The 27,764-nt window shown below is 34.9% G+C and overlaps 1 protein-coding gene across 1 annotated transcript in view; it reads right to left on the reverse strand.

Annotated features, from left to right (window-relative positions):
- Positions 1 to 27,764, reverse strand: part of LOC103267753 (ATPase family AAA domain-containing protein 2B) — a 94,072-nt gene that overhangs the window by 37,063 nt on the left and 29,245 nt on the right. The window contains exons 6-8 of the mRNA XM_008065333.1: positions 16,178 to 16,363; positions 4,338 to 4,473; positions 1,957 to 2,153 (exon numbers count right to left, since the gene is read on the reverse strand). Coding sequence (XP_008063524.1) covers positions 1,957 to 2,153; positions 4,338 to 4,473; positions 16,178 to 16,363 — 519 coding nt within the window. The remainder of the gene's footprint in view (positions 1 to 1,956; positions 2,154 to 4,337; positions 4,474 to 16,177; positions 16,364 to 27,764) is intronic.

Consider the following 27,764-nt stretch of genomic DNA (forward strand, 5'->3'; position numbering starts at 1 on the left):
AGATATTTAGTTGGATTCTTGGTTCTGGCATTTGACATAAATGCCTATGTATAAGTAGAAACTGTTTCATAAACTAAAAATCACTATAGAAATTTATATTGTTAAAGACTGTAAAATTTTACCACCTATGCTTAATTTTAAATTCAACATTTATTTTCTAAAGTTTTGTCGTCCTTTGCAGTCTGCTATGGAAGTTTATAAAGTTTCAAATTATTTACTTAAATAAAAACTTTTATGATTTAAATTATCTAAATGTTATCTTGTTTTCCCTTCTCCATCCTTCCCAGAGACTCCTATGCTTTCAGCTTGAGAGCAGACAAAACCAGAAACAGAATGAACCTGAGAAGAACAAAGGAGAAAGCAAGAGAAACAACCCTTGAATAAAATTTTTATCTAACCAACATCTTATCCCTTTCTACTGGCTCACCATCATTTATAAAACTTATTCTATTACTGGTGGCATTTGAAAATCTGACAATCTTTTCTTGTTAGAAAGAAAAAGTTTTCCTCAGCAAAAGCAAAACTAGTTTAATCCCAGCATGGGATGCTGACTGGGAATAAGTCTTTATCCATTAACAGGTGTCCAAATATACCTAAGGGAGCAGGGGGAAGGAACATACACAAATATTTATTTAAAACCTAATAGTTAATAGTTTTAACGTCATTTGAAAACATTATGAAGGGAAACAAATGCTCCACAAATATAAAGTTATATGTATTCATTAGAAAAGCAAAATAGGCATTCCTGTTATCCCAGTGGAAAAAGATCTAAGGTGGCTATGATAAGAAATGTGGGCTTGACATTTTTTTAAAAGTTTCAAGTCTTGACTATATCATTTTCCAACAAGCCTGTTTCCTCAGCTGCAAAAGAAAAATAATAATGATTTTGCAAAATTGTTGAAAGGATCAAATGAGAAAAAAACTATTTTAGAAGTATGTATTGTGAATAAATATAAAAATAAAATTATAGATAGTCCCTTTAATACAAAAAAGGGGAAAGCATATTTTCAAACTTGCAGGGGAGTGGGGAGGGGATGTAATGCTAGCTCATTCTTCCCAGTCACAGTTGAGGTAATGGTTCCAAAGGAATCTGCTCAGGTCCAAAAGCAAAGATTTTACAATTAGGATACAACATTGTATTTTTAAACATTTCATAATTCAAATTTTTTTTTTAAAGAAATTAAAAAAAAACTAAAAACACAAAAGCTGTTCAAACATGGAGTCTGAACTATAAGAAGGAGGCCAGTAAAGATTACATTGTGCCCATTCACATACTATATTATCCCAGGATAAAAACAAAATAGAAAAAATTCTATCAATAGTAATATAGCAGATTCCAAATGGAAAATGTCTTTTCTCATCATTACAAACCATGCTCCTACAAGCACACAAAACAATACACACAGAAAGTTAGAAATTTTCCACTGGAAGCACAGAAAATCCTTAGAGAGAAAATAATTTTAGCTGCATAGAATGTGTTTAACTTCAAACAGCATCTTAGCACAGGCATTTCCAAAATATGAAAGCCAAAGAAATTTCAGTTTCTTAGCCACCTCTTTTGATGAGGTATACATAATTTGGGAAATGCCAATATTAACTGGTATTGATTGGTTAATACCAATATACTTTTTGAGAGCAGGATTTATCCTGGAATAAAAATAGTCTAGTATGGACCTTTCACTAAAGTAATTTTTAATTCTCTTCTTAAACTGAAGAGTAAGAGATCACAAAGATCAATAATAATTAAAAGGACATATACAAATTGGTCACTAATTTCATCCAAAGTCACCAGATGTTTACTGATGACATCAGTTGTTATCACATGGATTAAAATTTTATAGGCTAGGGGTAATATTCATCCATGCCTTTGCTTTTTTTCCTTCCAAAAAAAGATGTCAATATTTTTTTTCTTTTAGCCAGTTCAACTTCACTGTTTGCACACTACTGAAACAAGACCTCTTCAATATCCACCGGTTTGCTGAAGATGTTAAAGCGTTTATCTGTGGCCAGCCTCTTGGTTACATCCCTGAGAAACAACCGCAACTCTCTTAAAGTATTTTCCTCTTGATCCTCCATCCGATTTTTTTCTGATTCTGATAATTGACGAGGTGGAGAAGGTAGTGCAAGAGGAAGCACTTCCATAGCACAAAGAGCTGAAGAAAACAGAAGAGAATATTAAGACTCCAACAAGATGGGCCAGGACTTCAATTACTTTCCTGGCATTCTCTCCAAAATTCTTTAAAGAAAAGGAGAATTATAAATTCAGTCATGTGCCACTTAACAACAGTGACACATTCTAACACAACATTAGGCCATTTCATTGTGTGCACATCATAGAGCGTACTTATAGAAACCTAGATGGCATAGCCTACTATACACCTGGGCTATATGGAATAGCCCCATATTCCTGGGCTATCCATTTGTATGGCCTGTTTCTGTACTGACTTACTGAATTACTACTAAATACTGTAGGCAGTTGTAGCACATGGTAAGTATTTGTGTCTCTAACATATTTACACATAGAAAAGGCAAAATAAAAATATGGTATTACAATCTTATGGAACCACCATCACATATATGGTCCATCATTGCCCAAAACGTCATTACACGGTGCATGACTATATAAGTGAACCATGCAAATATAGCAAGCAAAAATTTGCATGAGAACGGAAGTTAGGGAAGGCTTCACTTTATAAAATAACTACAAAAGCATACTTTTAAAAAAAATTTGACTTTGAAATATTATTTATATACAACTTAAGAGAAATACTTCAAATCAACATAACTATCTTCAAGTAAAGTACTATACACCAATTTTCTTAAGTTAATCTTGTTTAAAAACTGCTTCTCAAAATGAGGTTGTCTTATATCTATGAAAAGTATAACAAGGCAAATAACATTTATTTGATCCTTCCTGTTCCCAAAAGAATTCTGACACTTACAGTCTGAGTACAACAGAGTAGGGAGAGTAAATGGCACCTGTAGGGAGGAAGCGAAAGAAAAAAGTAGGAACTAAAAAAAAGGAAACCTAGGTACGTAATGAAGGAGATGTAAAATCAGTCTCAAATGTTGTATGTGAAATCCATAGTGTTCACTATCTACTCTAAGATAAACCAAAAATCTTCTTAAAGGTAAAGTATCAACTTCCCTAATCATATTTACTGATTCCTGAAAGAGTTCCCTGATATCACACTAAAGCTCAGGATTAAAATTCTAACTATTTTTGTTGGTTCTAAATGGCCCCTAAGATGAAAAATAGAAGTCAATAGAAGCAACTTAAAAAGAATTAATCTTAAACAAGCAACGAAATAATCAGAAGGTATAATTTACATACTGAATTTCCCAAAGTTTTTGGAAAACAAAATTCATAACTATAGCAATTTGACAGCTGTTCATTCTTAAAGCACTGAGAAAAACTGGAAAGGAGTCACTAAAGAACAATAAAATTACTAAAATGGTGGATAATACAACAAATGAAAAACCAAAAAAAAATTGTAAGAATATGGGAAAGTAAGGACTTGGCAGGGATGGAGAATATATTTAATATCCTTCAGGAATGACCATAAGAAACAAAAAGATGGAACAAGGGTAAAGAGGCTTAAAATTTTTTTTACCAAACAGGACTGCTACTTCCCAGAAGAGATTGAAAGATTAAGCAAATAGATCTTATTATCCTTTACACAACTTTAAGATTAGGAAAAGAAACTCTCTTTTGAATGACTTAGAATGCAGCCCTTATTTATAACAGGAAACTGAAATTTGGCAAATTCTCGAGGCCCCTCTTAAAGCTTTGAGTCCAAACACAAGAAAAATCTAACGCATGATAGATTTTCAAATGCCTAGCATAAAACATCAAATATAGTGGGTCCTAAATAAGTATTTGAAAAATTAATAAGTGAATTAGAAATGGCAAATGTTCTAACCAACTCTTAGCTCATCAAATCTACCCTGGCCCACAAAGAAATGAGCACAACACCTGTGTTCACAACCTGGCAGTTCAAGTCCTGGGCACTTAAAGTGACTAAAACAGAGCAGACCTGAAGACTTCTCACTTTGACTTTTTGAGTCTCAGAATGAAATCTACCAGAGGATCTAGACTGAAGTAATAAGGAGAAGAAGCTCCGCTCAGAAAAGCTTTCACAACAAGGCTGTACTTCCAATCTCAAGACAGGTGACAACAATGGCCACTCCCACATGTCCATCTAAAGATAAACAGAACCTGACAAACTGTCTTCATTTCCATGAAGAAAGCCTTTAAAAAAAATGACTCCAAGAAAGGGCGTTTCTTAATTCCATCCCCCAACCCCCCATTTTCCTTTAGGCTTTACGAACTTTACCAGCATGTTTCCTTCGTGGTGGAGCCATTGATGCCTGATTGAGAATCAATTCCTGGAAAAATTTTCTTCTGTCTTCTTCAATAGGCCTTTGAATATACAAGACCTCTTCATACTGTATTCTAAAGATACATTTAACCTACACATATACACACACACAAAGACATTAAATATATAGAGAATTAAAAGCTTACATACATACCAAATTACAATTTCTTCCAGTACCATTACCTATATTGACAGAACATTCACATGGGGTTAGGGTTAACCTAGTCCTAGGCTATGCTATTGAGGTGTTTCACCTCAAGGACTAAACAAGAATGGAAGAATGTCCAGTTTCCCAATGATATAAAGGACTAAACAAGAATGGAAGAATGTTCAATTGCCCAAGTTCCTAATGAATGATACTATATCTAGGAGAGTGACCAGATAATAGCAAAAAAGACAGCTGGTTGTAATCATCAGATGGCAACAATCTCAAAGGGGTTTTATGTAAGAGTTGAAAAGTAATTGCCTAGAATCTATGATAAGGAGCTGGAAGGATGTTAACATTGCCTTCTCTTATTCTCATGTTTCTTTATACTCACTATCCACTGACTTTCCTTCCTGTGTTCTTTCCCTGCCAAGTCTATTTCCCTGTACTCTCTGAAAGCCTGGTTCCACTACAAATAAACTATGCCTTCCGTCTCTTCAAAAAATACTCCAATGACACCAACTTCTACAAAAAACTCCAAAGCAAAAACAAGTCAATCATTCTCATGTCCCTCAGTTCCTTCTACTGGTAACGACCTACCTCTTCTCTGTTCACCTGCTCTATGAAGACTTTGATCCCAGATATCCACCTTCCAAGATATGCTGTTTAAATTCTCTTTACATCATCCACATTTGTCTACCATGGCATTTAACACTTTAATTTACATGTTTTCCTAGAAAGTCTACCTTCTAGACACCAAACTCCCTGAGAACAGAAACCATTTCTTATTCATCTGTTTTCTTATACCTACCACAGTGCCTGGTGCATAGCAATGCTTAACAAGCACGTACTGAGTGAGTAAAGCTTGTGAGTTTGTTACTCAACCCACATCAAATTGGAAAGTGCAAATAATAAAGGGAGAAGGTCAGTAGTATGGATAGAAGTACCAACCATGATAGTATGACAATACTGAATTAAGACTGAAGACATCGAATTCTAGACTCTAGCCCAAATTTAGCCATACATTTGTGATAAACTTCAGATTCATTTAATTTGTCATTTTTAGCCACTTATTGGATTAATTCTATGAGTTGAACACTTAAGAATTTAATAAATACTATGTCATTCAATCTTTATAACAATGAGGCATGTCATTTTATAGATGAAGAAATGTGGGCTTAGAAAGGCTTAAGTAACTGACTCAAGGTCATAAAATGAGTAAATAAACATGACTAGCCTATACAAACTCTAAAGGCCTTTTCCAGCTTTGAAATTCTAAGACAAAAAAGAAACAAACAATGAAAGGTAAACACTTGAATTTAAACATTGGATGGGGAATTATTTATCTCAATCCAAAGTCAAATCATTTAAGAGCTTATGAAACTCTACCTTGTGTCCTTTCAGTGTTTATTTTATAGACTACCTTCATAGTCTGTGTTTTGCTGGCCCTTCTTTTCTGAAAGTTCTGGAAGCAAATTTACAACTGAGCATACACTGTCAAACATCATGCCAGACACTGCTGTTATAAAATTGAAGAAAATATGTTTTTCCCTGCTGTCAAAAGATCTTAATGTCTCAGAAGAAAGCATTAGGATATTATGCTGGGAGAAGTAAAACAGGTAGCAAAACACAGAGCAGAGACACTGAAGGAGGCAGGGGTGAAGAGGCACTACATAAGATATGGAAGAGATAGCTTACTTACATTTTACTGGATCTTCAAAAATAAATAGAACTTAATACCCTAGAAGTATTATGGTTTTGTTGAAAGATGACAAAACATTTAGTTTTAAGTATTCTTACTTCTGATAATTTTAAGTTCATACCTAACCTTATCATCTGACAGTCCTAGCCTCAAGCTTCATGCTTTACCAAAAGCAAGGCTTTTATAATTCCCTGATAAAATCATGTTCTCTTTCACTCTGGTGCACACTGGTCATCTTATATACTATTCACTCTTTCCTGAATTCTTCCTTAATGCATTTCTCAAGCTGATGCTTTCTAGGTGATACTTTAACTTTCTTGGATACACTTAGGCACACCTTCCAATATTTCTCATTAACCTTTTTTAAAAAACAGTTCAATAATTTTCAGTAAATTTTTACAATGGCACAACCATTACAACCCTGTTTCAGGACATTTCCAATACCCCAAAAAGTTGCCTTATGCCATTTGCAGTCAATCCTCACTCCCACTCATATGTCCCACAACATGTCCACATGTTGTAGTGGTATCTAATTCCTCAATGACTAATGATATTGGGCATTTTTTCAGGTGCTTATTAACCATTTATATATACTCTTGCAAACCTCATATAAAAGGAATCATACATTATCTGTCCTTTTGTGACTGGCTTACTTCACTTATAGTATAATATCCTCAAAGTTCATCCATGTTGCATAAAAATTTCCATCCTTTTTCAGGTTAATGTTCCAGTGAATGTACATGCCGCCCTTTTCTTTATCTATTCATCCATCAAAGGACACTAAAGTTGTTTTCACCTTTAGGTACGGTAAATAATGCTGCTATGAACATGGGTGTATAAATACCTGTTCAAGTCTCTGCTTTTAATTATTGTGGATATATACCCAGAAGTTGAATTGTTGGCACATATGGCAATCATATGTTTTATTTTTTTTTTAATGCCGTACTGCTTTCCACAGGGGCTACACAATTTTACCTTCCCTCTAACAACATCCAAAAGATCCTGTTTTTCCACATCCTCACTAACATTTGTTATTATCTGTTATTTTGTTTTGTTTTGTTTTTAAAATAACAGCCACTCTAATGTGTATGGAGTGGTACCTTATTGTGTTTTTCTTGTGGGATCCTTACCTTATACCATATACAAAATTCTAAGACATTATATGTATATAACCTTTGGAATCAGACAAACCTGTGTTCTAATCCTTGGGCTCTGCCATATTAACTGTGAATTTTTTTCCCTAACGATTAGTGATGCTGAATATCGTTCTATATGCTTACTGTCCATTTGTATATCTTCTTTGAAGAAATGTCTATTCACGTCCTTTGCCCATTTCTTAATCAGATTGTTTGTTTAGCTGTTGTAAATTATAAGTGTTCTTTACAGACTCTGAATATCAATCTCTTATCATTTTTTCCCACTCTGTGGTTGCCTTTTACTCTGCTTGATAGTGCCCTTGAGACACAAAAGTTTTAAATTTTAAACTTAAAGAAAAGTAATAGTGCCTTAAACTTAATTTAGATAATGCATATAATTGGCTTAATAAAGTATCTGGCACATAGTTGCATAAATGGCAGCAATTCATTAGTTTCTGTTTTACCTCATTTATTAACATGTTAAATAGAATTGTCAGTCTCAGTTTTGAAGGTAGGACTCTTGCAACTTTTATAGTGGGGAAAATTAATGGTTTAAGAACTTGGCCAGGCATGGTGGCTCACACCTACAATCCCAGCACTTTGGGAGGCTGAGGCAGAAGTATTGCCCAGGAGTTCGAGACCAGCCTAGGCAACATAGCAAGACTTTGTCTCTACAAAAAAAAATTTTTTTAACTTGCCAGACATGGTGGCACACTCTTATAGTCTCAGATACTCAGGAGACTGAGGTAGAAGGACTGCTTGAGCCCAAGAATTTAAGGCTGTGGTAAGCTGTGATCATGCCATTACATTCCAGCCTGAGTGACAGAGTCCTGACTCAAAAAACAAACAAACAAAAAACACTTAAGATATCAAAGAGAAAAGGTGTGAAATATGAGGTCAGAAATCAACCTAAGAAAACTTTCATATGTAAAATTTTCCTTCCTCAAAATAAAATATGAAAGCAATCCAATACATAAAATAAAAATTAATATTTTACATATTACCTTGAAAAGTAACAATTAATGTTCACTTACTATCCTTTGCTTTGAAAAAAGAAATTGCAAGGATCCCCTTTCCCTTAAGTTTTAAGAATCATGTAATTATTTTACTACCAAAAATTAATATTAAAATAGCCCCCTTATATCTTCAATCATTTCTCTGAGTTTTCAATGCTCTTTCTTGCTTAATTTTTCTACTTGAAGTCACTGATTTGCATCTCCCAGGCCCTAACATAAATCCAGGGATACAAAATGACATGAAAATCCTGAGATAACAAAATGTTATCTGTAATCTTACAGCATAGCTGAGGAAGTATTTCTTTAAAATTCATTTGCGATACACTGAATTATATCATTTTGAACCTGTCCATAATAATTTAATAACAAAGTAAATACTATGACTATCTCCAGAAACAGAAGTGCAATTCTGGCTAAGGTTTGCTTTTCTTCCTGCAAATATCTCTACTCCTATCTGCTTCCTGCCTTTAAAGACTTTTTTGGGGGGCTCAACCTTCAATTAACTTTTTTTTCCTAATTCTCCTGAACAGAAATAACTTGCAATTCCCATATATCTCAATTAAAATTCCCCAAATAAACTAAAAAAGGGTCTACAAAAGTAAACTTACTTATACTAGAAGTCTACAAAAAGGGAATGAGGCTGGCAGGGGTTCTAAAATCCTATGTGGTGATTCAGTTGATAGTTCCTTTCTTCATGCAGCAAACTTTTACAAGTAATTCCAATGTGTCTGCATGGTGCTAGGAAATGGGGAAGTGATGACCGGTAGGAAAGTCTCCTCCCCAAAAAGAGCTTATAATCTAGGCCAGAAGTTTGCAAATGTTTTGAATTCATGTCCTGTTTAAACTCTTAAAAATTACTGAGGACCAAAAGAGCTTTTGTTTATGTGGCTTATATATGTTAATATTTATCTATTAAAAATTAAAACTGAGGGCACAATGGCACACACCTGTAGTCTCAGCTACTTGGGAGGCTGAGGCAGGATGATTGCAAGTTCAAGCCCAGCCACGGCAAAATGGCAAGACTCTCCATCTCCAAAAAAACAAAAATTAAAACTGAGAATATTTTTAAAAATAAACTCATTGCATAATATTAAAAAGTATATTCCCTTGAAAAATATATTTTTCAAAATATAAAATATGGAAAACACAAATGTAAAGTAAAATTTAGTGAGAAAGTGGCATGATTTACATTTTTTTCTAATCTCTTTAATGTCTGGCTTAATGGAAGACAACTGGATTCTCATTTCTGCTTCTGCAGTCAATCTGTTGCAATATGTTGGTTTGATCGAAGTATAAGAAAAAAACCCAGACTCAAGCAGATATGTAGTTAGAAAAGGGAAGAAACTGGCAATCCCCTGAAAGAAGTCTTGGGGGCCCTGCAGTATTTTCTACATTAATATATTTGATAATTTCTACATTATTAATATTATTAATATTTTTATTTTATTTTATTCCACACTTAGATAATAGCACTGGTCTTAAGTAATGATTTCCCATTTTTTAAATCAAGCACCTCATCAGTAAAAAATTTAAAAATACTCATCATTATATGCATATGTATTTAAACATATTATTCTGCTAGTATATTATTTCTATTACAAAACACACCCAAAATATTTAAGATAATATGAAAAATAAAAATGAACACAAGTTCTGATGTCTTTACCAGTATCCTAATTGCACCCTCTGAGCATAAACTTATTTTGGGTACTGTTGGACTGTAGGAGAGAGAGATATACAAAGAACCATTTACAAAACAAAAAGGGCTCTAAAAGATGAGACTGCCATTTTGTCCCAGTAATAAAACACAGGTCCCATAAAAACTAATTCTTGTTGGGGTTTTCTTTACTTTTTTTTTTTTTTTGAGTCAGAGTCTCACCTTGTCGCCCAGGCTAGAGTGCAGTGGCACGCTCATGGCCACAGCAGCCTCGACCTGCAGGGCTTGGGCGATCCTTCCTCCTCAGCCTTCCCAGTAGCTGGAACAGGCATGTGCCGCCACACCCAGCTAATTTTTTTATTATTGTAGAGACGAGATCTCACCAAGTTGCCCAGGCTGGTCTTGAACAACTGAACTCAGGCAATCCTCTCACCTCCACCTCCCAAAGTGTTGGGATTACAGGCATGAGCCACCACACCCGGCTCGGTTTTCTTCTATCTTTAAAAATAGAGTAAGTAAAAAAACTTTTCCTTTCATCTCTGAAAATTTTTTAAAATTAAGAATAGTAGCATTACAAAATATTTAGAACATAAGACAATAAAAACTAAAACCTACTATAACCTTAACACCCAGAGATAATTAGTATTAACATTTCTGTGTATACGCTTCTAGTTATTTATTTAGAAACCAGAATAATACCATACAAACTGATTTATTACCCACATTCCTTTTTCTTTTAAAGACGTGGGATACAATTCAGGGTTATGTATACAAATGTTCGTTATGCAGGTACCCTTGTTGAGGGAACCCCCTCTGCCCTGGCAGTTTCCCACAACTGCCAATCCCTTTCTTATAGTATCATGATAATTGTTCAAGGTCTGCTTATGAGTGAGAACATATGGTACTCTGTTCTTTGTTTTGGTGATAGATCACTGAGTATGAGAGACTCTAAAGTTGCTGCGAAGTCCATATATTTATCCTTCTTTATGGCTGCATAATATTCCATTGTATATGTGTACCACATTTTTTTATCCATTCCAGCTTCAATGGGCAGCATGGTTGGTTCCGTGCTTTTGCTATTGTAAACAGAGCTATAACAATCATGCACATGCAGGTATCTTTTTTGTAGAATGATTTGAATTCCTCTGGGTATATTCCCAATAGAGGGATTGCTGGGTCATATGGAAGGTCAATTTCTAGTTCCTTCAGAAATCACCACACTATCTTCCAAAGAGGCTGCACTAGTTTGCATTCCCACCAGCAGTGGAGAAGAGTTCCTTTTTCTCCGCATCCTTGCCAGCATCTGTTGTTGTTTGTTTTATTAATGATGGCCATTCTTAATGGGGTTAGATGGTATCTCAATGTGGTTTTGATTTGTATTTCTCTGATGATGAGTGAGACTGAGCACTTTTTCATATGTCTGCCGGCTGCCCACATATCTTCTTTTGAGAAGTGTCTATTCATGTCTTTTGCCCACTTTTTAATGGGGTTGTTTGCTTTTTTTCTTTTTGATGTGTTTGAATTCCTTGTAGATCCTAGATGTTAGGCCTTTGTCTGACATACAATTGGTAAATATATTTTTTTCCCATTCTGTGGTCTGTCTCCCTGCTCTCTTAATGGTTTCTTTTGTTTTGCAGAAGCTCATCAGTTTGATGAGGTCCCACTTGTCTATCTTATTTCTTAAGGTATGGGCACTTAGGGTTTTGATCAGGAATTGGTTGCCAGTTCCAATTTCCATAAAGGTGTCTCCCGCATTTTCTAAGATTATTATAGTTTGAGGTTTTGTGTTCAGGTCTTTGATCCATTTAGAGTCCATTTTTGTGTATGGTGATAGGTAGGGGTCTTGTTTCAATCTTCTGCATGTGATCAGCCAGTTTTCCCAGCACCATTCACTGAATAGGTTTTCCTCTCCCCAGTGGTTGTTGTTGGAGGCTTTGTCAAAGATGAGTTGGTTGCAAAATTGAGGCCTTGCTTCCGGAATCTCTATCCTGTTCCACTGTTCTATATGCCTGTTCTTGTACCAATACCAGGCTGTTTTGATTACTGGACCATTATAGTAAAGTTTGAAGTCAGGAAGTGTGATACCTTCTGCTTTGTTTCTTTTCCTAAGGATTGTTTTGGCTATTCGTGGTGTTTCTATGTTTCGATATGAATTTCTTTATTGTCATTTCTAGGTCTGAGATATTACCCACATTTTTTAAACAACATGCTTAAACATCGTTTCACGACATTAAGTATTTTCTACATTATTATTTCTATTTTATTCCATTGTGTTGCCTAGGCTTGTTTCAAACTCCTGGACTCAAGCAATACTCCTACTTTGGCCTCCCAAAGTGCTGGAATTACTGGTGTGAGCCCCTACTTCTAGCCAGTTTGTTTCTAAGAGACTGGGTCTCACTATGTGGCCCATCCTGGACTTGAACTCCTGGCCTCAAGCAATCCTCCTGCCTCAGTCTCTCAAGTAGCTGGCACTTCAGGCACGTAACACCATGCCTAGTCAGCTGTTTTATTTATATATGCTATGTGATAGGCTAAAATCCTGTATCTTACTGTTATTTTTAACTTATCCATTATATGTTCTTAAATACACTGTAGCACCAGGTCATTTCTTTCTTTGAAAATCACTTGGGGCTGGGCACAGTGGCTCACACCTGCAATCCCAGTACTTTGGGAGGCAGAGGCAAGAGGATTCCCTGAGCCCAGGGGTTCAAGACTAGCCCAGACAACTTGGTGAGACCTCATCTCTACCATAAAATTAAAAAAAAAAATTAGCTGGGTATAGTGGTGCATGCCTGTGGTTTCAGCTACTTGGAAGGCTAAGGTAGAAGGATCGCCCAAGCCCAACAGGTTGAGGCTGCTGCAGCTGTGAGTGAGCTACTTCACTCCAGCCTGGGTAACAGAGTGAGACTCTGACTCAAAAAAAAAAAAAAAAAAATGAAGGAAGGAAGGAAGAAAAGATGATCCATCACAGAAACAAAGAACAGAGTACCATATGTTCTCACTCATAAGTGGACCTTGAACAATTATAATAATACTGTAAGAAAGGGAATGGCAGTAGTGGGAAACTATGGGGAGTGGGTGGGATTGGTAGCTGAAGGAAACTGCTAGGAGAGGGAGGGGCACACCTCATCAACAAGAATACCTGCATTTGTATACATAACCCTGAACTGTATACCTAACCCTGAATAATATACCACATCTTTAAAATAAAAAAAAGAAAGAAAAAGAAAATCATTTAGTTTTGTCCTACTCACTATTTACTTCATTTCTTCCATAGAGCTAGCAGCTTGCTAACCTACAGTTACTTGGCCTAATAACTTGCAGTGCTACTCATTCATTCACCAAATATTCACCAAGATATGCTAAGTATTACAGATTACTATCTCAGTCTATGAGCTAAAGAAAGCAAGCATCCTCATGGCAAAGCAGATAAAATGTAAGGCTTGAGGGCAGAGGAGAATTTCCTATGAACAATTAGTATAAAACGTATTATATAATCAAGTATCAGAAAATTCCCATAATCTTCACCCCACAAATATGAATGTCCATAAGAGCTTTAGTAAGTACTTGACTAATAAAGACTAAGAATATAGAAGAAAAGGGGAGGGGGAATGATCTGAAATTTTAGAACTCAATACTAGTATATTTCTAATATTTTAGATATTAATTATGGGTACCGGTAAACAAATAAAGAAAAAGTTTACTAGTTATTAGGCTTTTTGAATCCACTCAAAATTATGACAACAACATAACAACATTAAAAATGTATATGATGTAATGTTAGTGTAAAATACTAAACCAACAGTAAAATTACACATGCATACGGACAACAGCAATAGGCAAAATAAAAACTGTTGTATCAAGAAGATAGGCTAGGCCAGGTATGGTGGCTCACACCTGTAATCTCAGCCAAAACGGGAGAATCACTTAAGCCTAAGAGTTTGAGACCAGACTAGGCAACAAAGCAAGACCCTGTCTCTACAAAATATTTTTAAAATTGCCGGGAGTGATGGTAATCGCCTGTAACCCCAGCTGCTTGAGAGGCTGAGGCAGAAGGATCACCTGAGCCCAGGAGGTCAAGGCTGCAGTGAGCTATGATCATGCCATTGCACTCCAGCCTGGGTGACAGAGTGAGACTCCAACTCCAAAAAACAAAAAGAAAAAGAAGAAGATAAGCTCATAAGACATTTACAAATTTTAAAAATAATATAGGTAGGAAATTTCAGAGAATTACATTTCTCAACTAAAATCCTTCATTATTCAAAATTTTATCTTTCTTCTTTCTGTTTATAAAATTATGATAAAAGTAGGTGATTGAGAGGATCTAACTTGTAAAAGTGGCTCTTAGTTATATTCAGGTTCAGTGCATTCTTCCAAATCAACTTCAATTGCACTGCTATTTTGTAATACTAACAAAATACCACACATTTTATAGCTCTGTGGTTTCCAAATTAAATTCACATATACTGTCGTATACCAACAAACCTGTCTGTTATTATCTACTTTTTATAGATGAGGAAATAGAAATAGAGGCTATTCTAGATTCAAATATTTATCCTAGATTCAAAACACTAGTAAATCAGTACCTTGGTTTTCCTGACTCTTACTACACAGAGCACTCTACTAAACTTGATTGCCCTCTACAATAAACATTTTGATTAATGGTCTTCATATTCCAGTAGATACTGAATAATAGAAAATGAATTGCTTGACATTTAATACTTTCCTTACAAAAGCAGTAAATTGTACAAATCCATTTTAGCAAGATAACAAAAGTTGAAACATAAAAGAACTCAGTAAATACTTTAATCATAAAATTCCACATAATCAGGATTTACACTATAGCATTTAGAACATGTAAATCTTTTATATGAACATCATTCCTACTGTGTCTCCTGGGCAAACTACATCTAAGCATTTCTAAAGGAAACTATTTCAAGACCTAGTAAGCTAAGGGTATTAAAAACAATTTTTAAGAGATCAATTTCATTCAAATAAGTTGATTTACTAATTTTTTTTCTGAATCAACTGTGATTTTACCTCTAAAACCTAAATTTCAGCTTTAAAATATTTATTCAACTTAACATGATGCTACCAATAAAAGAGCTAATCCCACCAAATGACCTCAATGAATGATAAGAATAAGGATAATTTTTATTTTTTTGAGTTGACGTCTCACTCTGCCACTGAGGCCAGGGTGCAGTGACATGCTCACAACTACTGCACCTCTATGTAGTGGGCTCAGGTGATCCTTCCACCTCAGCCTTCCAAGTAGCTGGAACCACAGGTACATGAAACCACATCCAGCTAATCCTTTTTATTTATTGTAAAGATGAGGTCTTGCCAAGCAGCCCAGGCTGGTCTCAAAACCTTAGGCTCAGGCAATCCTCTTGCCTCTGCCTCCAAGTGCTGGTATTACAGGTATAAGCCACTGCACTGCGCCCAGTCAAGAAGGATAATTATAATGGAATTGATGATGACATAGTGAAAATTTTCTTATAAAGTACTATAAGTTGAGTATCCCTTATACAAAATACTTGGGACCAGATGTGTTTCAGATTTCAATTTTTTCAAAATTTGGAATATATGCATATGCATAATGAGATATCTTGGGGATGAGACTCAAGTCTAAACATGAAATCCATTGATACTTCATAAACACCTTATATACATAACCTGAAGGTAATTTTATACAATAGTTTTAATAATTTTGTACAGGAAACAAAGTTTTGACTGTGTTTTCACTGAAACCCATCACATGAAGCCAGGTATGAAATTTTCAATGTGTGGCTTTATGTCAGTAATCAAAAAAGTTTCAAATTTTGAAGCATTTCTGATAGTGGATTTTTAGATTAGGGATGCTTAACTTACATAAATATATGTCAGGTTCTGTTCTAAGCAAGAATTATCAGTCTTCACAAGAACACTGAGAAAGATATCACTATTATATCACCAAAAAGTAAACTGAAACTTAAAACATTAAATAACTTGACTGTATCACATGGCTAATAAGCGGTTACAGCAAGGATATGAACCCTGATGGTACTGACTTTATAGTAATTAAAAGCTGTCCAATTTACAAGATCAATTATTTTAGAAAAATATAATAAGACCAGATAAATATTTAATGAGTCCTTACCTCTTCAGGCAGTTCACTGTACATGGTTTCAGAGGTAGACAATAAAAATATAGGTGAAAATGATGGTATATCTTGTAGCAATGTCAAAAAAGTTGCTCTCACAGTTTCACTGACAGCTTCCCACCAATCACCAATGTGAGGCATGTAAACAATACTAGGTACTGTTCTTCGAGCTTCACGAAAAATCTAATTAAGGAAAGAACCGGCATTTAAAAACTCAAATTAATTATTCTAAAATATATCCGGTAACCCCCAAATATATGAAATGTGTCAGGCCTGTTACTGTCATTAATTTCAGCTCCAAAATTTAAGTTTAAATATGATGCACAAGCTTCCATCTACCTTTGCCCCACCAAAGAGGATATGTTTTGCCATGTAATTATTCCTGTCCAGTATACATTGTATAAAGGTATCAAATTGCTGCACTTATCTATTGTGTAAAGACAATACAGCAAAACACCACTATAAAATATGCTGCAAATAAAGGGGTAAACATGCACCTTTATGTCACTCATGTTAGAGTGATATCAGCAGGCTGTAAACAAAGAAGTAAAAGGACAACAATACCTTTATATGTTTGAGCACCTTTCCTAAAATCGCACAACATATAAATTAAATTAGCATCTTAACTAAGACGTACCACCCTAGAACATAAAATTACTGATCTACCTGCTGAACCACTTGTTCACCACCTCAGTTCAATCTTTCATAAAATAGTCATAATTACTCTTACTTATCTAAAGAGCAATAAATTAGCAAAGAACTCTGAGACAATTCCATTGTCAGAAAATACAGGCCGGCCTTGGTGGCTCAGCCTGTAATCCCAGCACTTTGGGAGGCCAAGGAGAGCGGATTGCCTGAGCCCACAGGTTCGAGACCAGCCCGAACAACTTGGCGAAACCTCATCTCTACAATGAATAAAAAAGAAAAATTAGCTGGGCACGGTAGTATGCGCCTGTAGTTCCAGCTACTTTGAAGGCTGAGGTGGAAGGATCACTGGAGCCCAGCAGGTCGACTAGGGTGACTGTGAGTGTGCCACTACACTCCAGTCTGGGCGATGGAGTGAAGACTCCGCCTCAAAAAAAAAAGAAAAAGAAAATACAAAATGAAGTTTTCTTTCCTCAGGTGTTAAAGAGTCCTAACCATAGTTTCAGTCACATTCTGTCAACACACACCAATAAAGACAAGACTGGCTATTAGTAAGCTACCAAGCAGAACTATTGTGCTTTATATATAAGTAAACAACTTAAGGGCCCCATTAACAAACTCTCACATGTTAATTAAGACAGCGCTATATTTCTTCAATTTAATTTGATAATCCTATTCCTAAAATGCTCTATTTACTTTCCCTTACTTTAACACATTTCAAATAGCCTATATAATTACAAAATATAGAAATTTTTTAAATGAGGATTATCAGAAACTACCCTAAGAATCAGAAGAATTCTTTTTCTTTTCTTTTTTTTGAGTTGGAATCTCACTCTGTCGCCTAGGCTAGAGTGCAGCGGCACACTCACCGCCACCCCAGCGTCAACCTGCTGGGCTCCGGCGATCCTTCCGCCTTAGCCTTATAAGTAGCTGGAACTACAGACGCGCACTACCATGCCCAGCAAATTTATTTATTGTAGAGACAAGGTTTTGCCAAGTTGCCCAGGCTGGTCTCGAACCTGTGGGCTCAGGCAATCCACTTGCCTCGGCCTCTCAGAGTGCTGGGATTACAGGCTGAGCCACCGAGCCCAGTCAGATTACTTTTCTTTAATGAGTAAGCCTACCACTTGCAGAAATGTTTAAAAATATATATTTTACATAGCTTTAAACCTCCGTGTAAAATAATGTATTGCCAATTCAGTAATAAACCAGATGAAAGAAGCTCAAATAATACTTTCCCCCAGAATTGGAAATGTAGATATTATGATCACTCACACCAAAAGTAATATTTACTACTTTTCTTCCTTAATATTTACATATCCACCAATCCAGAACAGTTGCACAGTACAACTCCTCAGGATTCTCAAGTTTTACCTTTTCTGCAAACACATACCCTCCTATCCTGAATCTTGGAAACAAGAATTTTTTTTTTCCAAAGTTTTTGCAGACAATTCAAAACAAGTATAAACATTGGCAAAAGAGAAAAACAAGCATAACACTGGCAAGAGAAAGGAGCCACACAGGAGCACAAAAGCAACTGAGGCATTTACTCAAAACAAAAAAATTACATGCCATCCAAATCAGGCATGGTATGTGGAAGACAGTGACTGACTTTGTTTGTCACTTTCCAACTGTCTGTGCTGGTAAAACTAGGGAGAGTCAGTAAGGTGTGAAAGGTGATCATATGAAAAACACTAATGAGCTACAGCTTATTGAGAAATCTCTCAAAACTAACTACCTAATTCAGCCATGCAAGTTACCACATGCTCAGAGCACAAGAGAAATATGAAAGCATGTCTTTAAAAATAAATAAATAAATAAAATGTTGCCCTTCATTCTATTAGTGCTAGTTAGGTTTTCCAGAAATATGTGTTGCAAATATCTAGAGATTAAAAACTATCAAAGATGGACACAGCATAAGGTTAAGTGATAATAAAAACTTACAGATGCAGAGGTTAAATACTACAGGTGTTTTAACTATATTTGCAAGAATGAACAAGAAACAAGCATCATCAGCTCTAAAAGAGTTGAACTTTTTACTTCCATTTCTTTCTTCTTCTTTTCATCCAATCCTCTCAAAATTAACGAACTGAATATGATATCCTACTGACCCAATATAAAATTTGGAAACTTTTTATTTCCAAAGCCTTTAGGAAAATATTCTTCCTGTAGAATTTTAACACAATATCTGAAAACCCAGAGAGGAAGAAAAATTAGGGAAGTTAAGATGAATATGGAAAAATTAAAAGGCTTAGGCTTTCTGATCCACGCTATATAATTACAAAAACTGAGAATTAACTTAACTACATGAGATACTAATATCCAAGGAATATTTTTGCAATGTTTCTCCTAAGCCTTTAGAGGAAAACCATCCTTAACTACTAGAAAAATTTAAAAGCACTACTAACAAGTCTTCTTTTTGATTCCTTACTCTATGTTATCGCACAATATTAACGTAGATGTTCATATTTCCTTTAAATGTTCTAATTCCCATTTTAGTAACGAAAATTTAAAAAGAACACCATTTGAGAACAGAATTTTAAAATTCTTACGAGTACAAATACCAGGAGAAAAAAGTTTAATCCTACTGTGATTTTTTTTTTCTGTCATATAAATTTGCTGGTAACTTTTAAAGTTGTGGAGTAAAATACATTCTGCGAAATCAAACAACCAGATAATTCAGAGTAGAAAAATATAGCCTGATTTTAATGAAGTGGCAGCTGTCTTGGAAACAAGTGATGCCATTTGAGAACTAGAAAAATACTCACCTACAGGGTGTCTTGGATTGGTGGATGTGCAAGGTGTAGTAGAAAACAGAAAAACTGTTATAGAAAAAAAAAGACAGTAGGCCAAATTACTGAACCAACCGTTTCAAAATACCTCTGACATGACCAGCACTCTTGCACAAGTAAAATGAACAAACACCAGTGTATGTGAACTGTTCATTTTTATTCTTTATTAAAACAGTATGTTCCATTTCCTTCTGGTCACAGACATCAAAGTCCCTTTGATAACTAATTTTTAAAATTTTCTTTCTTTTAAAAAAAATCAGAAACTACTTCCTCTGAATATTAAAGATATTAAGGGAAAAATCAGGCCACTGAAGTTAGAAATATCCATTCAAGGAAGCACTAATGATATTAACTGCACTTAAAGTTACAAGAGTTATAATCATCTCAAAAGCTAAACTTTCAAGTCAGTATTTTAGCCACCAAATTAAAACATGCAGTGCATGAAATGTTAGTATATTTCTTAAAATTAAGAATGTATAGCCCTATAACAAGACATTTTGTTTAGAAACTAAAAACCGGAAAAATTATAAACACAAGTGTGAAAAAACACAAAGGTCAAAACCATTATAGCTTTCATTTGCCTAAAAGAGGCACAGTGGCTTAGCCTGTAATCCCAGCACTTTGGGAGTTTGAGGGGAGTGGACTGCTTGAGCCCAAGAGTTCAAGACCAGCCTAGGCAACATAGTGAGACCTCATCTCTATAAAAAAGAAGAAGAAACTTCCAGAATTTGTCTCAGTCACTTGACAGTATTATAAATACACTAAAATTGCAAAACACATAAAACTCTTGAGAGCTAAAATATTCTAAATTTTTATAAAAGTTGAGAGGCACTAATAAAATAAGCTTAATTCCTCGTGCCAAGCACATTATTGCTATAGCAAATAATTAAAATAAACAATGTCTCTGTATTACTGATGACTTTATTCCATTTCTATCACTTTATTTCATTTATATTTCATTTACCTAGACTTATTGAGCATCTTCTGTGAAAAGAATCCTGGATCCTAAAGATTCAGGATAGAAAAAATAAGGTACAAATTTCTTTACTTGCATACAAAATCAGCCTGTTATAAACACATCTATACTAATTTCTGAACTATGGCGGTAACACAAATCAACATCTTCTGAAAATTAAATCACTCAACTTCTTTTTCTGATATTTTCATTCCCTAAGGACTTCAAGAATTTCAGTAAGTGAGATACACTCTGGACCAGGATAATTTAATGTGCTTACAGTTCAAGAAAAAAAAAAGTGTTGCTATGGAAAAACTCAGACACTCAAGTAAGCAAACACAAAAGCATCCATAGTATACACAGACAGCTACGGAGAAACCTAGAAACTCATAAGCACAAACATAAGCAATGTATACACACATATAAGTACACTAATTCCTTAATCCTTACTCAACCAAAAAGGGTTTCCCCTGAGAATTTCCAGATGTAATTTCTTTCTGGGGAAAACTACTAAAACTTTCACTAAGAGAAGACCTTATTCAACTTTTGAAATTATACCTAACACCACACAGTACCTAAACTCCAAAGCTTTTGACAGACCATATATAAATTTATTAATTCAAGCGTTTATTAATTCTAGCTCCCAAGAGAGGTAATCCAAAAGAAAAGAAAGGGAATATAGAACAAAATAGAAGAGCTTTTTCCATCTTTCCAACGTTGCAGCACCTAACTCACGCACTCTCTTTCCTAGAACTTTTGTATCCACTTATAACCAGGCTTGCCAACCTCTACCAATTATTTTTAAATTTGTCTCATTATATATCTTTTTGGAGAATGTATTAGAACAGTGTTCCAATTAATTAATTAATTTAAAAGATTATAAAATATAGCTCAGTAATCAGTCCCTTTTTAAAAAATCAATTGCAGAAATATTTAAGAGGCAAAAATTACATTTGAGGATGTCAGAAAAGGGGAATCATAGTTGTTACTTTTTTTTTAAAGAGTATTAATACCTACAAGTCTTTTACTATAGATTTTAACATCTGCTACCTTGCTATAGGGCCCAGTAATTACCTGTAAACTTAAAGGGACAAACAAATCTTCCAGGCTATATCAAGGTTTTCTATTCTCCTTCCAGAGCCTTTGGAAGACTATAAAAGCTCAGCAACATACATATACCCCCCCACACACATACACACACCCCACACTGAGCTATGTTATGAACCCTAGCATTTGTTTCAGTAACAAGTGTCCAACTAGAGCTAGTGGCCAACTAAAGTACTGTAGTTAAAAATGTAATCTATTAAGGACCTAGAACAGAGTAACACCTGAGATGCATGTTTAACATACAGACTCTTGGAGCTCATCCTAAATTTAGTGAATCTGAATCTCTGGGTGTAAAGCCAGGGAATCAGAAATTTTTATAAGCACTTCCAGGTGATTCTTATGCACGCTAAATTTTAAGCAACAATGAGAAAAACCCTATAGTAAACACTAATTCCTCTGCCATTTTACACACCAACTGATAATATTAATCAATAGCTGAGACAGTCAAAAGGAGAAAAGAAAGTTCTGTCATATATATTCTTGTACATATATATGTTTTAAAGGATAAACATAAAATTAAATATGATCTCGACAGTATAAAGAATATCATACAGGGCTCTTCCCCTTTTCCAACTATTCACACATACAAAGAGAGCTCTTTAAAAGCTATTTATATTAAGTATTTTAGAGCCTGGGAAAAAGAGAAAAGCGTGCAAAATAACCACAGACTGAACTCTTATATTCCACATCTACCTAGAGATAACCTTGACTACAGGAGGACTAGCTCCCAAGAGAGGCACGGCAAAAGAAAAGAAAGGGAATATAGAACCTAAGAAAATAAGAGAAGGGTTTTTTCCATCTTTCCAGCATTTCAGCACTTAACTCAGGTACTCTCTTTCCTAGGACTTTTATACCCACTTATAACTAGGCTTGCCAACCTCTACCAATTATTTTTAAATTACTGTCTCATTATAGAACAGCTTCTTTTTTGGAGAATTTATTAGAATAGACAGTATTATATTTATGAATTAAAAAAAAATTTAAATATGCACTTAAGATACAAATAACCAAGTATTAACCAAAACAGTTTATCTAGTCTCTTGCCAGTATTCAGAGAAAGTCTGGGCTTCAGCTATCATGACTGCAAAATTCTTACTCAAGTGTTGGGAGATTGGACATTCAGGTGGTGGTCACTCAAGGATAAGCTCTACTTCTGAACCAGAACTTTTTAAAGTATAAACTGAGAAGATGAGATGTCTTGATGTGCTCGAGAAAGTGGAATACAATCAACATAAAAATAGCGGGATTGTTGTTTTTCACTACCAAGTAACACTTCTCTCCACCAAAAAGACAAAAAAGTAGCAAAAGTCAAGAAATGTAAAAGAGACCAGAGTATGAAGTCAGAATTCAAATTTAGTCAAGTAGGATTTAGATGATATTATAAAAATCTGAAAAAAAAGCCTAGGAGCACAATAATACCAACATATATTTCACTGCAATATTTCTTGTGTGTTTCCTCGCCTATTCTAGACCAACATTAAACCAGAAATGTTTGTGAATATACACATATTAGCATATTAGCCATATAGAACAACCATAGACAGAAGATTCTTTTCACTTTGAAAATGTTTCCTTTTCAAAGTGATTTTATCTGTAGTTTGATACAAACATAAATGTTGTAAATAGAAAAAAAATCTCAGTTTAGCAGAATGTAAACTAAAAAGACAAAGTTTACATATTCCCCAATCCTCCAAATTCCTTCTACCCAAGCCAAAGCAAGTATTATTAACCGCTTTTGGGGTGAATATTTGCTTTTTTCACTAACAGCGCCTTCATCTTTTCATATCTGCCCATGTAAATCTACTTTATTCTTGTTAGTGGCTTCACAGTATTCCTTTGTATGCCAACAAATGCCATAATTTATTTTGGTCAATCCCATGTTAAAAAAACTCAGATTTTAAAAAATGTTTTGCTTTGCAATTATACATAATGTTGTGATAAATATCCTTGTACATTTAGCACTGAATACTTGTAGCAGATGTATCTTTAGGAAAAATTCCTAAATATAGAATTTCTGGGTCAAAGGTATATATACTTTAAATTTTAAAAAATAGTACAAACTATACTTCAAAATCCTTAAATTTACATTTTCACTAACCAAGTATGGGTATTTCACATCTCCAACACTGGGCATTAGTAAGCTTTTTTTTTTTTTAGACAAATCTGATACTGTATTTTCACTTAAGTAAAGCTTAAAAATCTTTTCAAATTTATATTGGTTGCTTTTTCTTTTTTCTTTTCCCCCTGTAAATGGCATGCTTCTATTTTGTCATTTTTTTAATTAGATTGCTATTCTTTCCTCTTACAGATTTTAAGATATTTTTGTGTATTTAGGAAACTTGTCCTTGACATGTGTTACAAATATTCTTTTTCCAAGGCTATGTCTATTAAGTTTATTTTTAAAATGTTTCTTTGCCATGTGTCATTTAAACTTTTATACAATAAATTCCTTTATATATTTAAGTTTTCTAGCTTATGTGCATTGCTTAGAAATTACTTTCTCACACACAAGATAATATACTAACCTTGTGAATTCTCCTAGTACTTTTACAGTTACACTAACACCCAGAACTTATTTGGGCTATAGAAAAAAGTAGAAAAAAACAGTTTTGTTTTGTTTTCTATTTACCCTATTGGAAAAGCAAGCCAGTTTTTCAAGACAATTTACTAAATAATCTATTTCTTTTACCTACTGATAAGAAATGTCATCATCATTGGGGCCATCATCATCACATGCTATTTCCAAAGAGATCTAAGTGTGAATTCTCTCTTCTGTTCTATTGCTTAGATGATTCATGCACAGGTACAAAATATTTATTACTCTCCTTGCTACACTCACATTTCTTTTCTGTTCTTTTTTTTTAAAGAGACAGTGTCTTGCTCTGTCACCCAAGCTAGAGCGCAGTCATGCAATCACAGCTCACACAGCAGCCTTGAACTCCTGGGCTCAAGCGATCTTCCTGCCTCGACCTCTTAGCCTCGACCTCCCAAGTAGTTGGGACTACAAATATATGCCACCACACTCAGCTAGTTTGTTGTTGTTGTTTAACTTTTTGTAGAGAGAGGGTCTCCCTATGTTGCCCAAGCTAGTCTCCAACTCCTGGCTTCAAATGATTCTCCCACTTTGGCCTCCCAAAATGCTGGGATTACCAGTGTGAGCCACCATACCTGGCCAATGAACTTATTTTAATACAACCACTTCGTAGTGTCATTATTCCATTTCATAAATGAGGAAAATTAAGGCTCAAAGAGGCTAAGTAACTTGCTCAAGGTCACAACTAAAAAGCAAAGTAGCTGAAATTTCAACCTGTGTAATCTGACTTGAATCTACACTCTGAATTGAAGGAGTATGGCATAGTAGTTAAAAACAGGGTATGCTCCTTCCTCTAAAGTTTCACCTCCTATTAACACAACATTAGCATTAGTTCAAAGTCACCACAAGTACTCTAGCCATTGCAGATGGCACTGTTAAGTATTCACTGATGTATACCCATGCCTAATCCCCAAGCTTCCTTGTTCCTGTAGCGGTTCACTCCCAACCTAGAGATCTGCAGCAATGATTTCTGAATTGTGTGAAGTGAGGGGAAGAATTGATGAAAATGTGTACATATTTAATTTAACTGATATCTAAGGCAGAGAAACCAGTTAAGCTTTGCCATGTATTCATATATAGATTAACAGTAGTGTACACACACACAAAACACCCCTCAGAAGTACATCCACATATGAGGTTGCATGCTCAACAGATTTTTAACTGCCTGATCAAACACATTTGGAATGCTTCTATGTACAACATTCTAACTCTCCTGCCTCAAAAAGAGGGCTGATGAGAAGACTGAAGATAACAAGCAAGATTCTTGGCTTTTGATGTACAAAATAGGTTTCTGAGATCTCAAAGCAGAGGTTTGAAACAACAAAATTTTGAAGTCTATAAGTTCAGTTTGAGAATCGAATGTCAAATCCCTAGAGATATATTTATTTGGGGATATGAGAATAATAGATGACACTAGCCCCACCCTGTCCTCCCATAATAAAGATGCTTTCTAGCCGGGCTCAGTGGCTCAGCCTGTAATCCCAGTGCTTTGGGACGCTGAGGTGAGTGGATTGCCTGAGCCCACGTGTTCAAGACCCGTCTGGGCAACTTGGCGAGACCTCGTTTCTACAATAAATCAAAAATTAGCCAGGCGTGGTAGCGGCGACTGTAGTTCCAGCTACTTGGAAGGCTGAGGTGGAAAGATCGCCGGAGCCCAGCAGGTCGAGGCTGCAGTGGCTGGAAGCGGCCACTGCACTCTAGTCTGGGTGACAGAGTAAGCTTCCAACTCAAAAAAATAAAAAAAATTTAAAAAAAGATGCTTCCTTCTTCCCAAGGAGGAGAAGACCGGTGATGCTAGAAAAAGTAGAGAGCCTTAGGTTGGGGCTCTGAGACAGACCATATCTGGTGGGAGGCCTCTTTGGCTTTTGCCTGGAAAAAACCAACCAACTGAACAAACAAGGTATGTCTTTCATTCATTCAACTGTTCCCCTCAAGTGAATTTTAGTTTTGTTTTTGTAGGCCCTTTACACTAATTGTTTCAGCTAATTCCTAGGTTAATATAGTGGCTATTTTAATTGTGCCCTCTTCTCTCGTTTTATTTCTAACTTATTATAGTATGTATTTTAAAAACTTTATTTTAGAACATTAACTTTAGAAGTGTTCACCTTATGTAATCATCTTATTGCCCCTGATAATTTTTTAGTTGACACTGTTTTTCACATAATCAATCATATCACTGGCAAATATTTATAACCTCATTGCATCTTTTCCAATATTTACCTCTCTCACGACTAACTGAATCAGTCTTGCATGACTTAAATATGGTATATTTTTCTTTCGCTGTGTTATTAGATACCACTTGGAATTATTTTTTTATGATCACTGCCTAAGTGAGATTAGTCTACAGTTGTCTTTGTATTTCTTTGAAACTCCTGGTATTAAAAATTTCTGTTTTTGTCAATTTCACAGCTTTCCTCCTTTTCCTATACTTTGGAATAGCTTAACAATCATCAAAATTGCCTTATCCTTTAAGATTAAAATAAACAACCTGTGAAACTATCTAGGTTTAGTGCTTTTAAGATACTTGTTCAATTTCTTCTTCCACAATTAATGTCTATTTCTCTCTTTTCTGGAGTCAATCTTGGACAGACCCAAGAGAAGTAAAACATTTGAATTTATTTTAAATGGTAACAAATACTTCTCTTACTTGCATAAAACCTGCAATAATTTTGAATCACTAGAAAGGAAAAATAGGAACAAACATATAAACCAAAATTATTGAGAAGCACAGCCAGAATTAGTTAAAAGTATTCAACTGGGAGCAAAATACTGGAATACACACAAAACAAGAAGTGAAGTGCTGGTAGGGTGTTCACATCCAGAGAACTGTGAGAAAAAGAAATTAAATAAACACAACTATGAGTTGTTCAAAATATACATATTTCTTGCTACAAAGTAGGCAATGGTTTTCAATGAAATAACTATAATATATTATATATTATTTGGAAACTGTAACTGCAAAAAACCAAAATTGTATCAAATGTCCAGAATATTACTACTACTATTACTACTATTATTGCTACTCCAGTTATCTAAACTCTAAAAGTGGGCTAAATATCAAGGTACAAAGTGACATTTCTCTAATTTATTTATTAGAAACATTTTTATGCAAATATTTAATGAGCATTTCCTATGAGGTGGACACTGTGTCAGTTACAGAATGGTTCAGACATGGTCCCTTGGCTCAATAACATAGTACCCTCATGCCTAGTCCTAACATGATGTACTTATAACATATCCATGGCTATATAAAAAAAATCTCAAAAAATATAAACAGCCCTACCAGAACTTTGCTCCACCGACCAGCAAACACAAAATAGTCAACTATCATACACACTTAACTATTAATGCAATATTCACAATTTTTAAATTGCTATCACTATTCTATATTAAAATTAAATCCTGACATCTCAAATTGGATACTACTTCCCTTTCTATGATAAGCCTCCACATAAAAACAGAAGTCAGGGATCACACCTCATCAACAAGGGT

The sequence above is a fragment of the Carlito syrichta genome, unplaced genomic scaffold, assembly GCF_000164805.1.
Source record: "Carlito syrichta isolate Samal-C Ts95f unplaced genomic scaffold, Tarsius_syrichta-2.0.1 Scaffold308235, whole genome shotgun sequence".
Lineage (NCBI taxonomy): Eukaryota > Metazoa > Chordata > Mammalia > Primates > Tarsiidae > Carlito > Carlito syrichta.